Source organism: Besnoitia besnoiti, chromosome VI (assembly GCF_002563875.1).
Source record: "Besnoitia besnoiti strain Bb-Ger1 chromosome VI, whole genome shotgun sequence".
In the NCBI taxonomy this organism is placed as follows: Eukaryota; Apicomplexa; class Conoidasida; order Eucoccidiorida; family Sarcocystidae; genus Besnoitia; species Besnoitia besnoiti.
This window is the reverse complement of record NC_042361.1, coordinates 1,719,523-1,740,478: the sequence shown is the minus strand read 5'-3', so window position 1 is coordinate 1,740,478 and position 20,956 is coordinate 1,719,523. Positions and strand designations below refer to the sequence as shown.

The following is a 20,956-nucleotide window of genomic DNA, read 5'->3' as shown; positions in this document are numbered from 1 at the left end:
GCAGCACGCCGATCGCCGGCCTGACCTCGATGTAAAGCGGGGAAAGAGAGATGTGCGAAGGAGCGACGAGGAGAGGGAGACGAAAATGAGCGGGGAAGACATGCAATGCAGCGACCGAATCATCGCCTTGCCAAAGAGCTCTATTTCAAGGCTTGTCGTTTTATCGCGACTCACAATATCACCGCCGCCCTTCCGTTTTCGTTCCCGTGTCCGTGGAGAACTGCAGCGTCTTCGTCGCTTTCAGCAGTTTTTGCGTGTGGCGCTGAAGACGCGCGCGAGGTATCTCCACTTCTCTGTCGTCAGTCTCTCAGTGGCGGCTCTCTTCCTCTCTTCTGTTTGCATCTTCGCCCTGAGAGGCTGCCTTCCTTTCCAGTTTTCTTGTCGCTGCGCCGCTTTCGCGCCTGAGCGAGGCGTTGAGGCTGAGAGAGTAAGCTGAAGTGCGAGCCAAGAGGTCGGTATGTTTTTTTTGACTCGTGACGCATGTTCGTAGGCGAGCAAGGCCCGCGGCACGTAACGCAGCCGCCGCAGAGACCTTGCTGGCTGAGTTCGGAAGGTGTCGCGTCATCAGGCGCATACAACCGTACGCAAATTCAGTTTCCTTGGTTTTTCGCCTATTTTCTCCCGCGCAAAGAGCACACAAGTGCCTCGCAAAAAGGAACGGGAATGCGGCCTCTCGTGCTCTCCCACAGTCTATCTACAGATCTAGCTATCTATAGATGGTCCTGAATATTCGCGCTATGGGGACTCGTCACCCCTGCGGTGTTGAGGAAATGGCGCCCAGTGTTTGTCTGCTTACAGTGCAATTTACAGTTCTGTTCAAGGGTTGGGAACCACGCGGACGGTTTGGATAGGACTGAAAAAAGAAAAAGCACTCTTTTGTCTATCTCGACCGACCACATAAAACACTTCAATGACCAAACGCCTCGCTTCGCTCTCCCTGACAGAATGACGCATGATACAAGTGAGCAAAGCTGCGAGCCACCTGATGCTCGTTAGACGCCTGGCTTCTCGCGAGCGGAACAATGAAGAGGAAACACGCTGCTGCAGCACATTGGCTTATTCAACTGACGCAGAGTCAGGCGTGACGTTGAGATCGGGAACAGCCGAAACTACATTTGGCCACGCGGCGACGCCCCTCAAGCATGCAAAACAACATGCGCCGAACGGCCTTTCACCGCTACGTCGGCAGCAGCCTTTCCTGCGCTTCCCCTTCTTCCCTGTGCATTCTCCGCACCTCGGGCTACCTGAACCTTGCGCAAGCAGGCACTCCCCCTCTCGCGACGTCTACTTGACTGGTCTCCTCCTCCCCAAGTCTCCACCCCCTCCCTTCCTCCTCCCTCGTGCCTACGCATGGCTGCTGTTTTCCAGCGCCGCTGCATTTCGCAGCCGGATGAGGGGCGCCAGCCGGCAGGGACAAAGAATGCGGTTTCCTTCCTCGCCTGCAGCTCAGCAGCCGCAGCAGCTCCAGCGCGGTGCCCGACAGCTAGCCCACGCACACACGCTCGCAGCTGAGACCTCTGCGCCCCGGCGGCCTTCAAACCTCCTGGTCCGCAAGGCGAGAACCCGCAAGGCGAGAACCCCGAGTCAACTCCGCGCTGAGAGGTGTTCCGTGCTTCTTTTGTGGTTGAGGGACACTTACATGTAAGGTCTACTCGAAGCTGTCATTGTTGCCTTGGCTGTGCAAACACGCTCCATAAAAAACGAAAGAGGCGTCAAACTCCGGCGCGGGGGGACTCCTCCCCCGCGGCCTCTCCAGACTGCTCTCGCCCCGTTCTCGTTGTTCGCGCTTGTCTGTCCGGCGGCGGTTCTCCACGCGGCCTTGCCGACCCAACCTGTCGCCGTGAGGGGCGCCAGACCCGCGACCCGAAAAAAATACGCTCTTTACAGAGGGTCGTCCGCGTCTCTGCTCTTGTCTGGGATCTTCACCGTGCATAGAATGCGAGCCCGCCGCGAAGCTGTGAAGCACCGACCTCGAGGATCCAGCTCGCAAACCTAAACACGCAGCGCGCACGAGAAACAAAACGCAACCCGTATATCTATATATATTTGGTACAAAGAAGTGACCATATCCTCTGCACAGAGCGGGCAATATAAGAACAGAAACATCATAAATAAGTAATGCATCGCTACTACCACATTATAAGCCGCCGTCGTCACTGGTGTGACCCCCGGGACTGGTGTGACCCCCGGGCGGCTCATGCCGAGCACCGAAGGCAAAGAAGACGAAGACCGCAAAAGCTGCAAGTCGACGCAGACGCGTCTCTTCAGGGTTCAGAGATGCGCGCACGTAATGACACTTGCTACAAGCCGACAGGTCTTTTTCCAACCTCGTTTGCGCACAGGCGCTCCAATGCCCACGAGTTGGGGACTTCATCCCGGCCGCTCACGCCGAAGACGAAAAGCGCACAGCAGATGCGCAAGTCTACCTCGATCGCGACCCCGTCCTCAGGCAGCCCATGGCTCCAGGCAAGTTGCATTCGACTTCCTCAGTTCGCGCGACTTACGTGAGCCTCGAGACTGTTCTTGCGCGTTCGCGAGGCCGTAATCTTAAGCCGCATGCCGGGCCGCAGCCAGCCGGAGAGAATCCACGGCGCCAGTCTTCCTGTAATGTTCTTGTCGAAAAACCTAAAGACATCCACACACACAGACACCACGAGCGCACTTCGCCACAGCACAGTCGCTAGGGATGAAGACGCCTGAATACCCGTCCCTCCTGCGGCCTCCGCCCTCCACACCCGTGTCGTCAGGGACTTGGCTCTGCGGCAGTTCTCGCCGTTCCCTGGACTCCGACACTCCTCGCGCAGGGGTCCGATCCCTCCCGAGCCCTCCGCTGGCCTGGAAGCGGTCGTGCATGCAGAGGTGCATGCACCGACACGCGTATTCGTGTTAGCCCCCCCCCGCGCCTCTCTTGGCGCGCAGACTCGCCACGGCTGTCCTGGTGCCGTTCAGGGGTGGCGCGCGGCCTTTGCTCCTGACAAACTGCTGCTCACAGCGATGCACTCAGGCCTAGTTGCATGCACATTCCTCTCTGGATGTGTGCCTGGCTCACAATGCAGACAGTGACGCGAAAATGCTCTACCTTTTGAGGCGTCTGGCGCCAAAGTGGCGGCTGTAAGCGCGCTCGATGATGTAAACGGCTGCCTCCTCATCGATGATGAGCTCGATGTTCTGCTCAGAAAGCAGGCTGGCGAGGCCCTTCTCCTGCAGGCGCAGAATCTGCTTCATGTCTTGGGGCGTCAAGGGATCGAAAATCTGCGGACAAAACGCAGCGAGAGGCGCGCAAACAAAACCTGTCCTACAGCTCTTCGAAAAGAGGTGTGCATGGAAATCCAGGTTCTCGCGTCTAACTCACAAGCATGCCAGACTACGGAGACTCGCCTCGAGGGCCGCACATGCCTCTCGCAAACGACCTCCGCATCAAGGCACACGCCTTGCCCAGAGGGAGAGGTTAGCGATGGGGACATGGATCTGAATCGCCGTGTGGCTCTCTCCCCCTCTGCTTGTTCCCACGGCATCTCTTTGCCACATAAGCGTTTTTATTGAATGTATATATATATATATTATAAATACACGACCATCTGGTGAGACTGGAAAGACGCGATTCCAGAGAACACCAGCTAGCTGAATGGTGCTTCTGCGCTTCTAAACTGAGAAATTCTTGGAGAAGTTCTGCTTCCAAAGTTTAAACTTGAAAAAAAAAAACCCGGCGATTCTTCACAGGTCTCCGTTCCCTGGGCGCGTCGACTTACGATGATGGTCATGCGGTTGAGAACCTGGGGCTTGAAGACGCGGGCGGCCTCGGCGAGGACGGCAGCGCGGGCCTGAGTCTTCCAGTTGACATTCTTGCGTCGCGTCAGGGTCTTTTCGGGACTCCTGGTCGACTCCTTGCCGGCCTGCAGCTGGTCGGCGGCTTGCGCGCCGGCGGCGGCGTCCGCAAAGTGCTCCAGCTGCTCGCGCTCGCCGTCAAAGTGACCGATGGCGACCTTCCCCGAGGGGTCCTCTGCAGCAGCACCAGACGGCGGGTTCGCAGGGATTGATGCGCACGCACGAAGAACATGAAATAGGGATCCAGAGGCTATCAACGCAGCCTCCTGAACGCTGAGCACACTCCTCACAGCGCATCGAGGAGACGCCCTAACGCCCGGGCCTCCGCCGGAGAGCTGCCCGCGCCTTCGAGCTCTGCTCTGGTCAAGAGGGCAACGCGGCACTACGCTGTCTGGATCCGAAGGGGGTTCCCTAGCCGGCGAGGCGCGGGTCTGCGGCGTACCTGCAGCTTTCTCGCTCGCCGCGAGGATGTGCGTGGCTCCAATGTTCGACGTGGCAATGATGACGCAGTTGGTGAAGTCCACGGTGATGCCGCGCATGTCTGTCAGACGGCCTTCGTCAAGCAGCTGAATCCGAGAGAAAGCCGAGACACAAACGCCGAGAAAATGACGCACTCAGACGCAGAGCCCCTACGTCAGTTTTCACAAGACTGGGTGATGGAAAGTTTGTACACAATTCTCGTCAGTAGTCTACAGCGGGCTGCTTGGCTATGGTGCCAAGGGTGTATCGGGAACCGTGTACGCCGCTGCATGAGGCTGACTGTTTCCACGGCCGTCTGCGAGCCTCTACAGCTCCGCGGCAGTTTCTCGCAGTGTCGCACCTGGAGAAGGTACGCAAAGACGTTGGGGTGGGCATTCTCGATTTCATCAAACAGAACGACACTGTGCGGCCGCTGGCGAACGGCCTCCGTCAGCTGCCCGCCATCGTCGTGGGACACGTAGCCCGGAGGGCTGCCGACCAGCCGCGCGACTGTGTGGGCTTCCGAGTGTTCAGACATGTCCAGCCGAATGAGACTCTTCTCGTCGTGGAAGATAGCCATCGTCAGGGCTTTCGCCAGCTCAGTTTTGCCGACACCTGAGTGAACGAAGTGAGAGACAGGCCTGAAACGCTAGGGCGCTGAAGGAGCTCCGACCGGCAGCCCGGCAGGCCGCGGACCCGGGGGTCTGAGGAACACTCTCGCGCAGGAGGGTTGCCTCTCTAGAGTAGAGGCATCGAAGGCGAGGGAAACGCCCGATGGCGTACAAGTGGATAAACACGCAACGAAAGCCAACGCTTGGGGGTGGGGTCACGTATGCACACGACTTTGGCTGCGCCGGTGACCAGCCGTGTCCGTATGCTCACATAACGATGTAAACGAGACCGCGTCTACGACCGGGTCCCCCCTTTCCCCTCCCCACTCACCCACACAGTCGCGTACATATACAAATATATGTATTGTGGCACTTACCCGTGGATCCGAGGAAAAGGAAGGTGCCGATGGGCGCGTTGCGGCGAGCCAGACCCGCACGCGAGCGAAAAATGGCATTCGCCACCGCCTCGACCGCTTCCTCTTGTCCGATGACTTGCTGTAGACAAGAGAGCACAGCACTGATCAGTCAATTCGCACAGCTCGTCTGAGCAGCCGGACCTATAGGTGGGAGATCTAAGCCCCCCATTTCAATATATGTACATAGCTATGTATGTCTATGACGGTACATGTGTGTATGCCCATATGCATTGGCTTCCCGTCTGTGCACGCGTGTCCATTCCCCCACGAGACAAGGCGTAGGAGGCAGTGAGGCGACGCGTCTGCGCGCTGCATCGCTCAGGTTTTCCATGCCGACTCACCGCTTGCAAGCTCGCCGGAAGATTCAAAATGCGTTGGCGATCGGTCTCCGTCAACTTGCTCACAGGAATGCCCGTGCGCATGCTGACCACGTCTGCGACGTCGGCGTCGGTCAGGATCATGTCGTCGGGGTTGACAAGGCCGCTCACCTGCCTCTCCAGCTCAGGCAGTTCGCTATTCTGCATGCAAGACACCGTGAGATAGGGGTCATTGACTCGCAACTTGCGCCGACACGCAGCCACGGCTGACGCACCATCGGCCATTCGACGCTGACGGCAGCCACACACGCCCATGCCGAATGACTGCTCCCAGTTTCCACGCGCCCTCACGACGTGCGAAACCCGCTGTTCGTGAACTGCCACAGGACTGCAGCAACATACCCTACTCAGACACCTGTATCCAAATAACTACGTCCAGAAGCGTGCGAGAGTCTCGCGACCAGCCTGCGGCGCGCTTCAGATTTTTGTGAAGTCTATGTACCTGTCCTTGCCGCAGGGCTCCATACGAGGGGACCGGGTTCTCGCTTGAATCGCGTTTTTCGAAGCTCTGCGAAGATGCGTCGGAGGCGCTCAGCGCCAGGCGCCTCAGAGCCTTGACTTTCTTGATGGCGCATGCGTCGTCAACCTGACAAACACAGCAGATACAGACAACGAGAGCGCATCTCAAGCCTCTTCAGAGAGATTCAGGCGTTCATGGAGGGACACGAGCGAGAGCAATATGTAGCGCTCCGCGGCCGCGGCTACCTGACTCGTCGCAGCTTCGTCGCGGGGTTCAGCGGTGCGTTTCCTCGCAAGCGGATACAAACAGATGGCTTGGGCCTCGTGGATAGGCTGCCAGCTACAGGCATTGAGCCGGCGGCCCGCTATACGTGCATCCGAGGGTGTGGGCGAGTGAAAATAGGTAACCGGTTTAGACTGGAGAGTTGCCTGCTGCCGCGACGTGAGGCCGCGCCGGATGCCCCGTTGCAGTGAAAGCTTACCAAGTCCATCGCTTTGTCAGGGAGCTGGCGATTCTTGATGTAGCGATCTGACAAGGTCGCCGCAGCCAACAGGGCCTCGTCGGTGATTTTCATTTTGTGGTGAGCCTCGAGGTTGCGGCGAATGCCCTTCAGCATGGTGATTGTCTTCGCCACGTCTGGCTCCTTCATCTCGACTGTGACGAAGCGTCGCGCGAACGCCATGTCCTTCTCGATGTACTTACGGTATTCCGCACGCGTCGTCGCGCCGATGACTCTGGGGGACACACGAGCTCGCATGAAAATCAAAATTCAAGACTCCGAGGCTTTGCACGACATGGTGCGTGCACGCATAGGGGGAGGGGCGGGGGGGTGGGGGAGGCTTCGGTCGGCGCGTGGCTTCTTTCCATGCGAGAGGACAAGCAGCGACAGAATGGTGCGGCCGGCAAAGAGGGAATCCGACAGCTTCCTACTCCAAGAGCAGTTGGCGCGCCGCTGCTCGGCTGGACTAGGGTGGAGGCGCTCGCTAGCGAAGATCTGGCGACCCCTACCGATACACCTCTGTCGGCAACTCGTGTTTCGTCGTGACACGGCGAAGCGCAAGCATGTGCCTTGGTGATTATAGCGTTCTTTGCTCAAAGAATGAACTCGATCACTGACCACGCCACAGCAATTGATGTCCTACCTCAGAGCGCCTCTGGCGAGCGCAGGCTTCAGCAGGTTCGCAGCGTCCATGGGGCCGTCGGCCTTTCCTGCTCCCATCAGCGTGTGGATCTCATCGATGAACAGAATCGTAGACCTCTCCGTCGCCAGGAGCTGAAAACAAGAGTCGCAGCAGCGACAGGGCGAAGCTGGCAGATCAATCTCTGGACGTAGATATAGATTCCATCCAAGGGCGTGCATCGGAAGGGGGAAAAACTCTCCGCGAGGGAGACAGTGGAGAAAGCACAGGATTCCGCCAGAGATTTCACGGCACAGAAGAGCGATCACCGCCAGCTAGCGCTGGTGACCCTACGCATCCTCGCGCGCGGAGTTGCAGACGCACCAGCCAGGGTTTCAAAGAACGGGCGGAAACGGCAAAAAGCCTCGAGAGGCAGAGGACCCTCACAGCGCATGAAAGACCCAGCACGGGAGAAAACGTACGGAACTCCTCACAGCAATCCGCGAGGAAGCTAACTGGTCTCCAGACAACTGGCAGCGTTTAACCATTTACGAATACGACTCCTCCGTGACACGCTGAGTTTCTTTCGAAACAGCGGGAACCCTCAGCCGCTCGGCGTGCGGCCAGACACGCAAGAGGCAGCCACAACAGAGGCTCAGAGCCAGGATGAAGCAAAAGAAGATCGAAAAATGCGGCTTACGTGGTCAAGAATGCCCTTCATCCGCTTCTCAAACTCGCCTCGCATGGACGAACCGGAGAGCAGGGACCCGACATCCAACGAGAAGACTGTGACGCCCAAGAGCGCATCGGGCACTTCGTCCTGAAAGGCACAGACAACACGCCAACAACAAGCCCCTGAAGCCGGCGAGATATATCCAGAAGCAGAGACTTGCATAAGCAGGTAAGCTTGCACAGGTCAGGTTTATGAACGCGCGCGGGTCGCCTTGCGCTTCATGTGTACACGCGTTTCCGATAGCACGCCACACGAAGAAGCGAGCAGCCGGTTGTCGCGGGAAAACGTTGCGACTGTAATCTCCTCAGAACCGGGGAACAACTCGTGTCGGCGTTCAGCGTAGCCCGCGAAGAGAAAGCCTTCACTGTGCATGTGCTGCAGATGTCCTAAATCGCATCTGTAGGCCCCGGGGGCCACAAGAAAGGGTGTGACTGCTTCCGCATCCCACTAAAGGCAGCTCAAGCGTAGCTGCCCTCTAAGAATACGCAGATCTGCCGGAACAAACGTCTCCAGCACACGCGCTCACACACAGATACGGCTACAGCAGGCAGTCGGCTCTCTTCAGGTGGAACTTACGTCAGCAATGCGTCGCGCCAGACCCTCGACAACTGCTGTCTTCCCCACTCCGGGGTCACCGAGAAGCAGGCAGTTCGCCTTGCTCATGCGACTAAGGACCTGTAAAGCAGAGACAGAAAAAAAAAGACCGGAAATGCATATGCCAACACGTTTTACCGTCTTCGCGAATCGCGTCGCCCTCAGCAAACTTAAGGTCACAGGCTCTTGGCTATCTGCCTTTCCGCTCCACACGCTCGTTCATATATATGTATATATGAATACATTCTGCAACACGCTTACTACTCTCCAGCAAGCAAATCCACGGCACACGTAAAGGTTACGAGTCCTTTATGTACCGTCACCATTGTTGCTCCCGCGCGTCGAGAGCCGGAGACCTTCTTACCGAGGTGATTTGTTCGATTTCCTCCTCTCTCCCGGTGACCGCGCCCAGCTTTCCTTCGCGAGCAAGCTCCGTGAGGTCGACGCCAAAGCTTTTCATCCACTCCTTGCCGGGCGAGCCCCCTGCGGCTTCCTTTTGCTCGACTTTCGACTGACCGATGTATGCGTCGTTAATCAATCTGAGAAATAAGGCAGACGCATGTGCACACGTGCGCGAGTTGCGCCGGGCTTGGCTGCCGAGTGTCTGTGGCGCAAACAGCGTACCGCGTGGAAACACGAGTCCTCCATGTGGCGTGTTTGTCGCTCACGCATACAACACCTGCTCGGCCGGTGAAGTTCGAATCTGAAGACCGAAAAGCTTCCTCGAAAAAGAGGCGCGAGCCTCCCCAAGACGGAGTGGGCACCCCGTCTGAGAACTTGCACCTGCGGAGGCAGAGGCCGGGGTATCGGTACAGCGGGAGATGGTAGCCAGCCCCCAGACGAACGCCGAGGCCCCTCTGAGCCGGAGAAGCGGCTAATGCCCAGCCCTCCCGGAGAAGACAAGCACACGAAAGAGAGGCAGGCACGCAGACGCGTTGACACGCAGCGTAGACTGCAGATGAATCACGCGCGAGGCTTGAGTGCACACGTCGTTTTTCGCCTCACTTGAGGAACTGCTCTACGTCCGTGCCAACGCCGGTGAGACGGCTCCGGAAGCGATCGCACTCCGCCAGTGCGTTCACGAGGTTGTGGAGGCCGACGACAGACATGCCCTGCGACTCCGCATTTGCAAACGCGTCGAGGACAACCTGCCGCAGCTCAGGGCGAGCATGCGCCTCTCCAAACGACAGGGCGACCTGACAAGGAGAGCCAGACAGCGCAGCGTTGCGAGAGCTGCGTGACGCAAATTTCGCAAACGCCGACTCCGAAAGAAACGAAAACAGAATCAGCATCGGCAGACGGCCTACAGTTCTGCGCGCAAGTCTGATTTCATACACGTGCGTTAAGTATCTATCTATGTCTTCAGAGACACATTCACAAACAAGGAGGCAGGAACCACAGGAGAACAGAGCTTCGTCGAGGGAGGCACGAAGCGGCAAGGAAGCTGCGCGAACGGCCGCCGAAACACACCTTCTCCGAAGAAGGGCAAGACGGAGCCTGACGGCGAAGCTGAGACGCAGCGAATCTCGGGAATTGGCTCGCTACACCAGCGACGAACCCTGAAATCCGTTGTGAGCTGCTACAGCAGCACCCACGCGCTCTCAACGCATCCACTACACACAACGGGCGACGGCAGTGCAGACAGGCTCCGAACCGGCAAAAGAGAACAAACTGAGAGACGTATGTAATTTCCCACGGAGACCTGCGTTCCCGCTCTTGCGTTTCCACGGCCAAATGTGCGCGCACATCGTCCCCCAAGCTAAGAGCACAGAAAGGTCGCAGCCCACTTACCACACTCTGCGGCATCCGAATCAGGACGTTATGGATACCCGTGCGCAGCTCCTCTGAGTCGCCTCCGGCCTTCTCCAGTGCCTTCGGCACAGCTGTGGCAACACAGAGCAGAACAGACAAGCCGCGCTGCGAGTGAGCAGTTCACGGGCTTCAGTGGCGTAGAGCAGGGTGGCAGCCGCGCGGAGAGAGGCAGCGGACACGATGAGAAGCTCGCCGCGAAGGGGGAAAGCAGCAGAACGCAGGAAGGCATGCGGAGGGCGAAAGGCGCACGCGAAGCATGCCAGAGAATGCAAGATGCGCGACGTGAGACCGAAAACGAGAGGAGCGAAGAGGCGAATGACAGTGCAAAAGCCGCAGAAATTCGGTCGCAGCACTTCAGAGATCAGAAATAGTTGGAGCAAACGAGTACGATGATAAGAGGGGAAAGCGGGAGGCGGGCGGGCAAGGAAGACGCCAAACGAAACCCCCAGTGCCGAGGGCGACGTCGCAGGTCAACAGGCCACGAGAGCGAGCTGACCAGAACGCAGAAAGAACTTACTGTTGTCGCCGGGCATGTCGAGAAGACACGCCAGCAGGTGGACGCGAGAGAGCTCAGGGTGTTGAAGCGTCCACGCGAGCTGCTCGACGCAGTCCAGCATATCGCTTGCGAGGTCAGTGAAGTTCTGCGGAGCGACAGGAAACAGTTCCACACAGCGAGTCAGCTGAAGCACAACACAGCCTGAGCTCTTGCGCGACACAGCGCGCGCGCGCACTCCGAAGAACCCCTACGCGTGTCTGCTTTGCCCCTGTTCGAAAGTCCACCATGCTGAGCGGCTGTCTCGGTATGTCCTCTTTCGTTTCCAAATCCCCGCTCAACCCCGTTGCCGCCCTTCCCCAGCTCTCTCCAGTGATATGAGGGGCTTTGTGTAGAAGCAAGCGTATGGCCTGCTGCGGCTGTTTCAATCAACAATGACGGATGACCAAGATATACGCCTCGTTCGTCCCTCGTGTCTCAGCGGGCTCCCTTTTCAAAAATGAGAGACCTCCCACCTCTGTCGCCGGCCGTTTTTGTCAGAGTTCTGCAGAGCCCCTGAGGCGTTTGTGCGCGTCGTGAGTGCAGCGGCGAAGCCCCTATCCGCCAGCCGACAGCGCGTCTCCCTTTACCTCCCCGCCATTTATCTGCTCAAGCGCCCTCGATCACGGAGCAAGCCTCTCAATCCCCCGTCCCCTGTCTGGACTCAGCCATCCCCACCGTCATGCCCACCCTTGATTTGCGTCTCATCTGTGCCCTCCCTGTCGAAGCCGCCCTCCACGGGCCCTGGGCCCTCCACTCCCCCCCCCCCCCCGCTGCACCCCACTTCAGCCCGTTTTCCATTCCTTCGCGGCACGCACGCCATGTGCCGCGGTGCTGCGTCTCTCTGCATTTACAGCCTGGGTTTTTCGCTGCGCTCTGGTTCCTACCGCTCGCGTGGGAGTCGGCTTGTAGCGGCCGAGGGGCGCGGGAGGGACGAGGTCACCGGGTCCGTCTCGGTTGTCGCCGCCGCCTCCATCCTTTCCCGAGTTTGCCCCCGAGGAGGAGCCTTTGCCTGATCCAGAAGAAGGCGGGTCTTTCGCGAGGACTGGCTGCCGCAAATGGTGAGTCAGCAGAACAAGAGTCAGCAGCGCGAGAGCGGCAAACAGAGTGGCGCGCCACGGAGAGAGGCGACGCGAGGACGGCGAGGGGCGGGGAGTGCGAAGCGCGCGAGGCGCCGCGCAGCCGGAAGAGGAGACATAGCGAACATCAGCGTTTTTTGTTTCGGCTGGAGGCCCTGGAATACGCGGCGGGCAGGGAGCGCTCGCGCACTTCTCTTGGGCAAGAGGCGTGGCTGAAGAGATCCGCCGCGCCCGCCGCATCCTAGCACGCAGAAAAACGGCAGATCGGGTATCTGCCTGCGGATGGGAGGAGAAAAGAACCAACCCCCTAGCGGGGAATCAGCGTCGCAGAGGACGAAAACGGCCGCGGACGAGGCCAGAAAATGTCACTTTTTCCTTGAGCGCGAAAATGAGGGAAGGGCTCGTCTTCTACGGTGGAGGCGCATCTGCGCCGAAGCGGGCGCGTCGGCGGTTGTATGAGAAACAAATCGCCCGCGGAGAAGGACTAGGCTGGACTGCCTGCAGAGACAAACTGTGGAACTCCGTTCGGCGAGAAAGGGGGGCAAGAGGTAACACAAAGTGGCTCTTTCCGGGCGACCTCCAGCCCCTTCCTCTCGCGCCTGGCTCTCCTCTGCATGGATCGGTGCGCCCGCGCTGGGGTCTACGGGTGTGCTGCGCCGCACCGCCCCCAAGCGGAAGTGGCGAGACTCACAATAGAGGCGCTTCTCGACCGGGCGACGACTCCTCCGGCAGAAAAAGCGCGCGTTGGAGGCGAGAGGGAGGGCCGTTTTCCGCGAGCACTCGACTGCGCCGGACAGACGAGGAAACTCCCCGCAGCCCGTAAGGTGTCTTTAGAGCTCAAAAAAAAAATATCCAAGCGTCAACCCTCTAGGAGGTGGCGCCTCTCGAGGCTTTCTTTGTCGGGCTCGGGCGCAGCCCCCCTTTGCTCTCGCCTAAGGAATGCGCGCGTCCGGCAGGAGAGGGGGTCGTCGCCCTTGTGGCCTTTTCGACTCGCGTTGAGTGTCGCCATTCGCAGTGCCCGCCTCAGACGATTCTGCTCACCGCCCTGCGAGAATGCAGCACAAATCTGGTTGAGTCAACCTGGGACTGAGGGCTCAAAATGAATCATCCAGCGCTGCAGACGCAGTATTTTTCTCGGCGACCAGCCCAAACGTAGTACCGCACGCCCAGGCGGGGCTGGGGTACTAGGCGAGAAGAAAGCACCGTGTATTACCCCGATGTCAGTTCACCCTCGGCAGAGAAAAACCACGAAACACACGCCGAAAAAGACAGCTCGACGCTTGGCAGGCTCAACGTGAAGATCTGTGTTTCAGCTGTGGAGAAAAACCACTCAAATACCCTGTTCAGGACTGTCGCCCCCAAGGCGGCGACCGCGCGTAGGGGTATTTCACGGCGAGGCCTCGTCTCTACTTGTATAATCCGCCTGCGACTCGAGCCAGCAGCCTCTTGAGCAACGACGCACCATACCGTTTACTCTTAGGTGCGATCTTGTTCACTCTCCAGAGCTCTGTTATGCGAAATTCCTCCGCGAGTTGGAGGACGGGCCTGCAGGCAGGCGCGAGCCCGCTGTGCAGTGGCTCCGCTGATGCCATAGCGTGCAAGTGGCAGAGACAACGACCAGCCAAAAAGATGCAAAGGAGACAGAAACGCACAGTTTCTCCTGCATCTCTGAGGTGACGAAAGACATGCTCGTCGATATTTGTCTCTTGCCGTCATACAGACATCTATGCGGACTGAAAATCCTTGGGCGCCGGCCGGAGTCTGGCTGCAGACCCATGGTCTGTTGCACAGGCATCAGGGCAGTCCTAGCGATTCAGCATTGCACGACTGAGGGAAATCTCTGTTCGCAGCTGACCTGAGAGACACAGAGACTTCCAAGAGCTTGAGATCTCCTGTTTTGGGTAACATCCGACGCTGCGGAGAGTCAGGAAAACGACTTCTCCCTGGGATTGTATCGTAAGCGCTGCTGATTCGTGTCTCCAGTCGCTTACAAGTGACCGGCGCTGACACAGAGAATCCCTACAGCTCAAGCCTCAGCGGCGGCAGGGGATCATGCCGCGTCAGTCGATACTTTGCAATCGTTTTCATCGCCCGCGGTCTGCGTGAGAGGCAGACCGTAGTTCACTGAATGCACTTGAGGCGGGAGCGCGGAATCATGCTGAAAGACAGTCCATTCTCCGCCTGCCGTGTACAGGATCCGTCAAAAAACAGCAGTGGCTAAGGGCACGAGGAATACAATGGAGCTGCCTGTAGCTATCAGACGCGAGCATTGCTCAAAATACCAGTGCGCTCGCCCGTGAGCAATCTTACATGATTTCGTGAACTCTGTACTCGCGCGAACCACACTCTACCTGTCTTCAGGGGACATCTCGGCAACGCCACAGGTGGACAGTGACTTTCGAGAGCTTCGATGTTGGACTCGCTGCGCCCTCCGCACCCTCTTGACTGTTTGTTTGGTTCTCCGTTCTGCCCACGCGGTCTTTTCAAGGGCGGTATCTGCCCAGATCCGAGTAAATCTGGCGGCACGGCTTCTGCAGGGCGCGCTGGCGGGGCTGGCGAAAGAACGGTGGTGGATCCTCGGAAGCTGCAGCCTAGTCTAGGCAAACGCAAATGTTCAGTCTAAAGCGTGGTATTCCCGAGTTTGCGTTGAAGAATTCGCGTGCCGCCGCCCCGTATGAACTGTGGCGGTATGAAGTCTGTTGAAAAAAGCTGCTGCAGTCGAAGTGGAACGGGAGGACAGTTGCAAGGCAGTGCAGAAGGCAAGAAATTCCGACGGAGCTACAGCGTGCAGCGTGTCATTGCTCAGCGGCATTTCGGGAGCAGCCCAACTTATCCAGAGAAAGGCTGAAATCCCAAAATCCGTAGGGGTTCTGGTGTGTGCGTCAGAAAGGCACGATATTAACGGGTGAACCGATCGAGCGCGTGGCGACAAATTCTGTCGCGATAATCCCGCAAAGCGAACCTAACGGCGCCGCGGCAAAAGGACTCCCTAGGTCCTCCTGCTTCCTGTCTGCCTGCTACTCTGCTGTCCCTGGAACCGAGAGCTAGGAAACGTAAATAGACTTGCGTGAACCTTAGGACACCGGAGTGGAGACGCCTGAGCCTACAGGAAGCGAAAAAAACCCAGAATTCGTTCCAGTCGCGTGGATCACACTCACACGGGCAAGGCTGAGTTCCCTGCACGAGAAACCGTAAACCCTAAACGGTCTGGACCTTTGAGACTCCGTGTACTATCAAATAGGCATTTCGTAGCGAATACTTTTTCACAACTGTGACGCGGACGGCAAGTGCATTGAGGTCGCTTCTTTTCTCGTGGCACCTCGTTCCTGCTTGCGCTGTTTTCTGGAAGTCGATGTGAGAGCTCCGTCAGGTTCTCCTTGCACGCGCTCTCGCCTCTCTTGCTCCACCCGATAAACGTCGATGAACCAGTCACAGTTGAGCCACTCTTCTGCAGCTTGCCCTCCGCCTCTCTCCTCGAGTCTCCTCGCTTCGTCACGGGCAAGGCCCCCCTTGCGTGGCGCCGCGGAACGGGAGGACGATGGAGAGGCTAAGGACGACGCAGCGGCGGCTGAAGGCGAGGCCAAACTTGCCTCGGAGCGAGCGCAGTCCGCGTCGGCCGCGCGAGAAGGCGCCGCCTCGTGACTGCCTCCACCACCGGAGCTCGCGAAACCCCTCCGCGCTTGCCCTGCCTGCTTTTTCATCCCTGTTCCCCCTCCTGCCTCCCCAGGGAGCTCAGCGGCCTCACTGCCACCGCAGGCCTCTCTGCCGCCGTCGCCGTCTGCCGCAGCCTGTCGGAGAAGGCGATGCGCCGCCTGCGTCGTCAGCGGAGACGCAGGCAGCGCGCGAGCTTCGCGAAAGAGCCCAAGAAAGTCCGCGCGAGAGAGAGTTTGAGCGCCGAGGGAGAGCTTGTAGTCGAGCTCCATGCCCATGTCCCACAGGCGCACACCTGAAAGAACGCAACCCGAAAAAAGCAAGCAAAAGCTGTCCCCAGTGGACTGCTTAAGACAGCTAAAAGTATTGGATTCGGCTCCACTTATGAGATACAGACAACCAAGGTGTTCCCGTTAATCAGAATGCCGATGCAAGATGCAAGACGCCGGAAAAGCGACAAGGATAGCAGACGCACAGGTCACCGCATGCGTAGCCTGCGAAGACACAGGAGAGAGCGAAACTCAGGTGCCTGGAGGGAAGACAGAAAGAAAGGAACGGGATGCACACGAAACGACGCACCGGCGAGCTTGAGGAGGACTCCGAGCGCGGCAAGCTGCACGTTTCCCGCCTCGCTGACAGAGCTGAAGCCGGTCAGCGACGTGTAGACCGCGCCGACGCGCACGCCGATCTCTCCTCCACAGAGACGCCATCGTCGCCCGGAAGACGTGGGGGGACACGAAGCAGAAGAAGCTGAAGCAGGACACTGAGGACGAAGAACGTGACCTGTGGAGCTCGAAGAGAGACCGGCCGACGATGCCGAGGGGCAAGAGGAAGAGGACGACGAAGAGGAATCGGAAGAAGACGCCGAACCCTCAGTCCGCGGCGCGCTGCCCGTCGCAGTCCTTGACACATGGCGACCTGCTTCATTGCTCTTGGAGTGCCTGTCGGGCTTCCCCCCATTGCCGTGGCTGTCGTCCTCTCTCGTCCAAACTTCAATCGAGTGCAAGAAAACTTCATCATCTTCCCTGCCTGGCACCCGCAGCCCCCCCCTTGCGCTCTCGGGGCCTCGTGTCTTCCGCGCCTCTCCTTCTGAAGAACCGCACGCCTCGCCTGCACCTCTTCTTAGCTGCTGCGCATGCAACGCCTTCAGGGCCTGTTTGCACAAGCGCACAAGCGGAGACACGCGAGACGCAGCCGGCAGCTTCACGCGACACAAAAAAAGTGCAGAAGAATTATGTTTCCACATCACATCTGCCGCTGACGCGGTTGCGTGCGCTTCGGCGTCCCGCTGGCAGGCTGCGAGCTGGCGGTCTGCTGCGCGTGTAGAGATCGACAGGCGCATCATCGATTGCCATCCCAAGGAGGGAAACCGCCGTTTCCGCAGAACGAAAAACGTACTCTCCAGCGAGGAGAGGTGGCAGATGAGAGACACACGGTAAAAAAAAAGCGTGCAGAGAGAAGGGAACGAGGCCAACGAGGCAGAGGAGAAGCCTGCAGAGAAAGGAAGAAAGTCGCGTTCGCCGTCAGTACTCACCGCGCGGACTGGAGGGTACAACCAGCCTTCGCCATGCTGCCGCACACAGCCCTGAAGCACCTGCGGACGGACTCAGCGCCAACATTGAGAGAGAAAGTGAACCCAAAAGGCGCGAAAGCCACGCCAGCGCCTGCGCCAGGCAGGGGCCTACGAGGCTTGCCGCGAGCCCACAAACTGCAACACGGTCTCTGCAGTTCGTTGAAACCCAAAGAGAAATCTGGAAAGGCTGGAGTGCGTTCCACTAACTGGAGAACGCGACGCACGTCGGGCTACTGCTCGGCTGTGTGAAGGAGGCGGTTCCTCTAGTCCCCTCCGCTCCCGCCGCTCGCCTCACGCCGTCGATGTCGCGGTCGATGGAGAAGAAGAACCGCTTGGCTCTCTTCCTGGTGTTTCGGCTTATATGCAGTGTCATGCGATCGAGGCGCAGACAGCAGCGCTCCTGGTGAAGCTTCGGCAGAAGGAGGTACAGCACACGTCGGGCGCACGTCGCGTCTGACGGAGAGGTGGCAGTTCCTGCGCAGGAGTCAAGGAGACGCGCGCAGCCGAGAAGCTAGAAGAAACTCAAGAACGCAAGAGCGAAGTCAGCGGTCGGTCGGCGCGCGCACATTTGTAGGCACATGTGTGTGTTCATAAGGACACGGGGCTGCTGCTGCGGAATACAAGCGCCAGACAGCAACGAACACACGACAGGAGGAACGAATCATTTTGCTGTATACACACGCGCGTGAGAAGAAAAGCCGGCAGGCAGGAAGGCATTGTGGAGGCGTACCTGGTCCGTCTGTCCCATGGTGTTTAGTGTCTTCTTCTTCAGATCTGTCGCCATCTTCACTTTCGCTCATCTCTACATCTCGTCCGTCTTCGTCGCTCGCGTCGTCACTCGCCTTCTCCGTCTCGAGGTCCGATGCCTCCTCTCCTGTTTCTTCTGTCTTTGCTCCTTTCGCGTGTGCAGCTTTCGCTTCTTGGCCAGGCGGCGCGGCGGTTTGCCCTCGGTCTCCCCCTGTCGTCGGTTCCGCGGGCGGCTCGCCGGCGCGGCGATCGCAGCTTCCTTGTCCTTCTTCCTGCGTGTCCGCGCGTTCGCTTTCCCGTTTACTGGCGTCTCGAAGCTCTGTCGTCTCGTCTCCATTCTCGCCACGGTCCGCTGTCTTCCCTCTCTTCGCGGGGTGCGTCGCGCGTTCGCCTCGCCTCAGCTTCACGCGATGACCAATCGGGAGGAACGCCGCGTGCAGCAGCCGCGCGTAGAAAGACGGAGAAATCAGCGAAGCCCAAAGAAAGTCGCCTGGAATCAGAACACCCACAAGTCGTCTAACCCCTCACTCTTGCACAGGAGAGCCACGGTCCTCGGCTTCGAACCCGAGACGTCCACGTCAAAGGCAGAAAGAACCGACAAACAAGCAGACAGACGCATGCACACACACTTACCTAGGTATTTGTCTCCCAGTGTATACACAAGCAAAAAATCATGGAGCGCGAGAGGAAACAGCGAGTGCTGCGATGTGCATAGACTTGAACACGCATGCGCTCGCGGACACACACCAAACAACTGGCCTTACAGGGGAACTGGATGGCGGTCACGCGCGAAGCGACTTCTTCTAAATCGTAGTCTGCGGTGAGGCGCGGCAAGCTGCGGAGACTCGGCCGCTCGCGGCAGAGCGCGTGGAGGTCTGCAGGCGACAGCTCGTAGAACGGCTCGCTGTCTCCTTCGGCCCGTGTCCCTCGCGGGTTCCTGCGCGGCATCTTGTCTGCTGCAGCGGCCTCACGCGCCCTGTCGACGCCGTGATCTCGGCTGAGACTCGCCTTCTCGGCTTCCTTCTCTCTCAGGACAGGAGGCGGACGCCAGACACAGGGCGGCGGAGGATAAGTGCGGCGCCCGATGTCGTACATTAAAAAAGAGAGAGTGAAAAGTAAATCTCTAGAAAACCAGACAGACTCGCACGGGAAGTTTCCGGGGTAGGCGACAGCTCCGGCACTCCAGTGTGGTGGTAGTGTACTGAGGCATAAAGAACTTGCTTGTCTGTATCTCAGAACCGAATGAAGATAAGGCCGAGAGAGAGAGATGCGGACTGCGGCTACAGAAACACGTCGGGGGAGAAGACGGAGACTCGCCTCAGCGGCAACTGTGGGACGTACAGGCCCGATCGAGAGAGGGAGCTCGCAGGAAAGGGGGGAAACGACTGGCGTCTCGGGAAGAAAGAGCGAAGAGAGTCCCGCTGAACGCCGACAAGGACGGAAAGTTACAAACCGGTTCACTGGTGTGGAGTCATCTGAATGTGGTAATGTTAAGGAGCACATGAGATGCTGCAGGCGTGAATTCGTACTGCATTGATGTACTTATCTTGCACGCACTCAGCTGGTCAGTGAGAGCACTCACGAGCCCGAAACCCATCAAAATCCAACACTCTTAGCTGTCTTCAGCTTTCCAGGGTAGAAAACCAACAGGAAACAGAAAGGGAAGCCCGGAAGCCATCCCGAGGCAAGGGGTATATGCACGAGTAGGGAGCCCGCGTGCCTTTCAGGCAGTCTTCCCTGGATGCACGTTATTTGTTCTACATGCAGATATCAGAGAAAGTGGAGGTTTTCCGCCGCTTCTCGAGGCTGCTTACGCGGAAGACGTGCAGAGGAGAGGAACGGCATTGCAGGCCGCGTAGACTCGACGCCTCATCGGCTCGGATGCGTATTCACTCTTTGCATCTTCGGCGACTTTCTCTAGACAAACGCGCCTGTATTGTGAAGCGGCTGAGGGAATGAAGAGCAGAACAACGCGTGCGAACGCGGTGTGCTCAGCTAGCTCGATTCGCGTTGGCAAACATCAGACACGCCGACGACGGCAATCAGATGTAGAAGAGTTTCGCAAGTAGCAAGGAAAACGCAAAGACATGGACCCAAACTCACAATTTGTGTCTCTCAAAGAGAAGACGAACAACGCAGTTTTATTGAATTCCATCCGTGTCTCGAAGCGCGTGTGTCCTTGAGGCTGCACGCATGCACTTCGAGTACGATCAAAACACAAAAGAGGAAACAAGGCGCGCATCTCTGTTGCTTACGTTTTCGCAGTCGACAGGAATACGACAAAAGGCCGTTCTCTTGGCGTGATATCGACGCCGTTCTTTCTTCCAGGGATCATCGTCCTCCCTGGGCTTCCTTCACCCGAATGCGCATGCGCCCATTCATGCGCCTGCATGTGACGAACTCGCATGGCGCGTTGCTATACTCATACCGCGTTCCAGTATGTGCATTTATGCAATATAAGCATGCATATGCAGGCACATCTTCACACACACATACTCCCATGAGTCTGCAGCTGCGTGCCAAACTTTGAATAATATGGAAGGAGGATGAAAGAAGGCTGCCCTGCATCCAAGCTAGCGAAACATGGCTCCAACGATAATTTCGAGTCGAACACATGTAGATTTCAGTTGACCAAGACTGCACACCATATCGCTTTGCCACAACCAGAAAACGACAACGCGGAGGTCACTGGCATGGCGGAAACATGTGTTGGAAGAACGCTCCTCTCAGGCCCCTACGGTGCGTGTCTCAGCGCACCCAGCGCCGAGTGACACGACCGTGGTTGGTGTGCTTGCAAGCGCTTCACCACTAACTGAGGGGCTGGTACGTACGGATTCTTCGACGCGTAGGTGTAGCCGACCTAGCGCTTTCATCGGTGTGTGTTCTTCGAGCCGCAGAATCGCGGGATGGGCGGCATCGGGATGCTTCAGGATTCATCACATGCCGCTGCGTGCGACGAAGCCTCATGA

General features: G+C 58.2%; 3 protein-coding genes across 3 annotated transcripts; 1 reads left to right on the top strand and 2 right to left on the bottom strand.

The window, feature by feature from the left end:
- Positions 1-952: 952 nt before the first annotated feature.
- On the top strand, positions 953-1,645 carry BESB_066560 (uncharacterized protein; the record flags this gene model as incomplete). Its single annotated transcript, XM_029365049.1, has 1 exon — positions 953-1,645. One exon carries the CDS (start codon positions 953-955, stop codon positions 1,643-1,645), a length of 693 nt encoding a protein of 230 aa, XP_029218632.1.
- A 236-nt stretch (positions 1,646-1,881) lies between these two features.
- BESB_066550 (ATPase, AAA family protein) lies at positions 1,882-12,256 on the bottom strand (the record flags this gene model as incomplete). Its single annotated transcript, XM_029365048.1, has 18 exons — positions 1,882-1,992; positions 2,505-2,625; positions 3,080-3,252; positions 3,750-4,000; positions 4,268-4,391; positions 4,646-4,899; positions 5,273-5,390; positions 5,653-5,829; positions 6,131-6,274; positions 6,630-6,882; positions 7,291-7,421; positions 7,967-8,086; positions 8,576-8,674; positions 8,958-9,132; positions 9,599-9,789; positions 10,385-10,476; positions 10,923-11,046; positions 11,825-12,256. The coding sequence occupies 18 exons, from the start codon at positions 12,254-12,256 to the stop codon at positions 1,882-1,884; spliced, it is 3,090 nt and encodes a 1,029-aa protein (XP_029218631.1).
- A 3,023-nt stretch (positions 12,257-15,279) lies between these two features.
- Positions 15,280-19,082, bottom strand: BESB_066540 (uncharacterized protein; the record flags this gene model as incomplete). Its single annotated transcript, XM_029365047.1, has 6 exons — positions 15,280-15,962; positions 16,247-16,820; positions 17,202-17,261; positions 17,536-17,714; positions 17,971-18,477; positions 18,752-19,082. The coding sequence occupies 6 exons, from the start codon at positions 19,080-19,082 to the stop codon at positions 15,280-15,282; spliced, it is 2,334 nt and encodes a 777-aa protein (XP_029218630.1).
- Between the last annotated feature and the right edge of the window lie 1,874 nt (positions 19,083-20,956).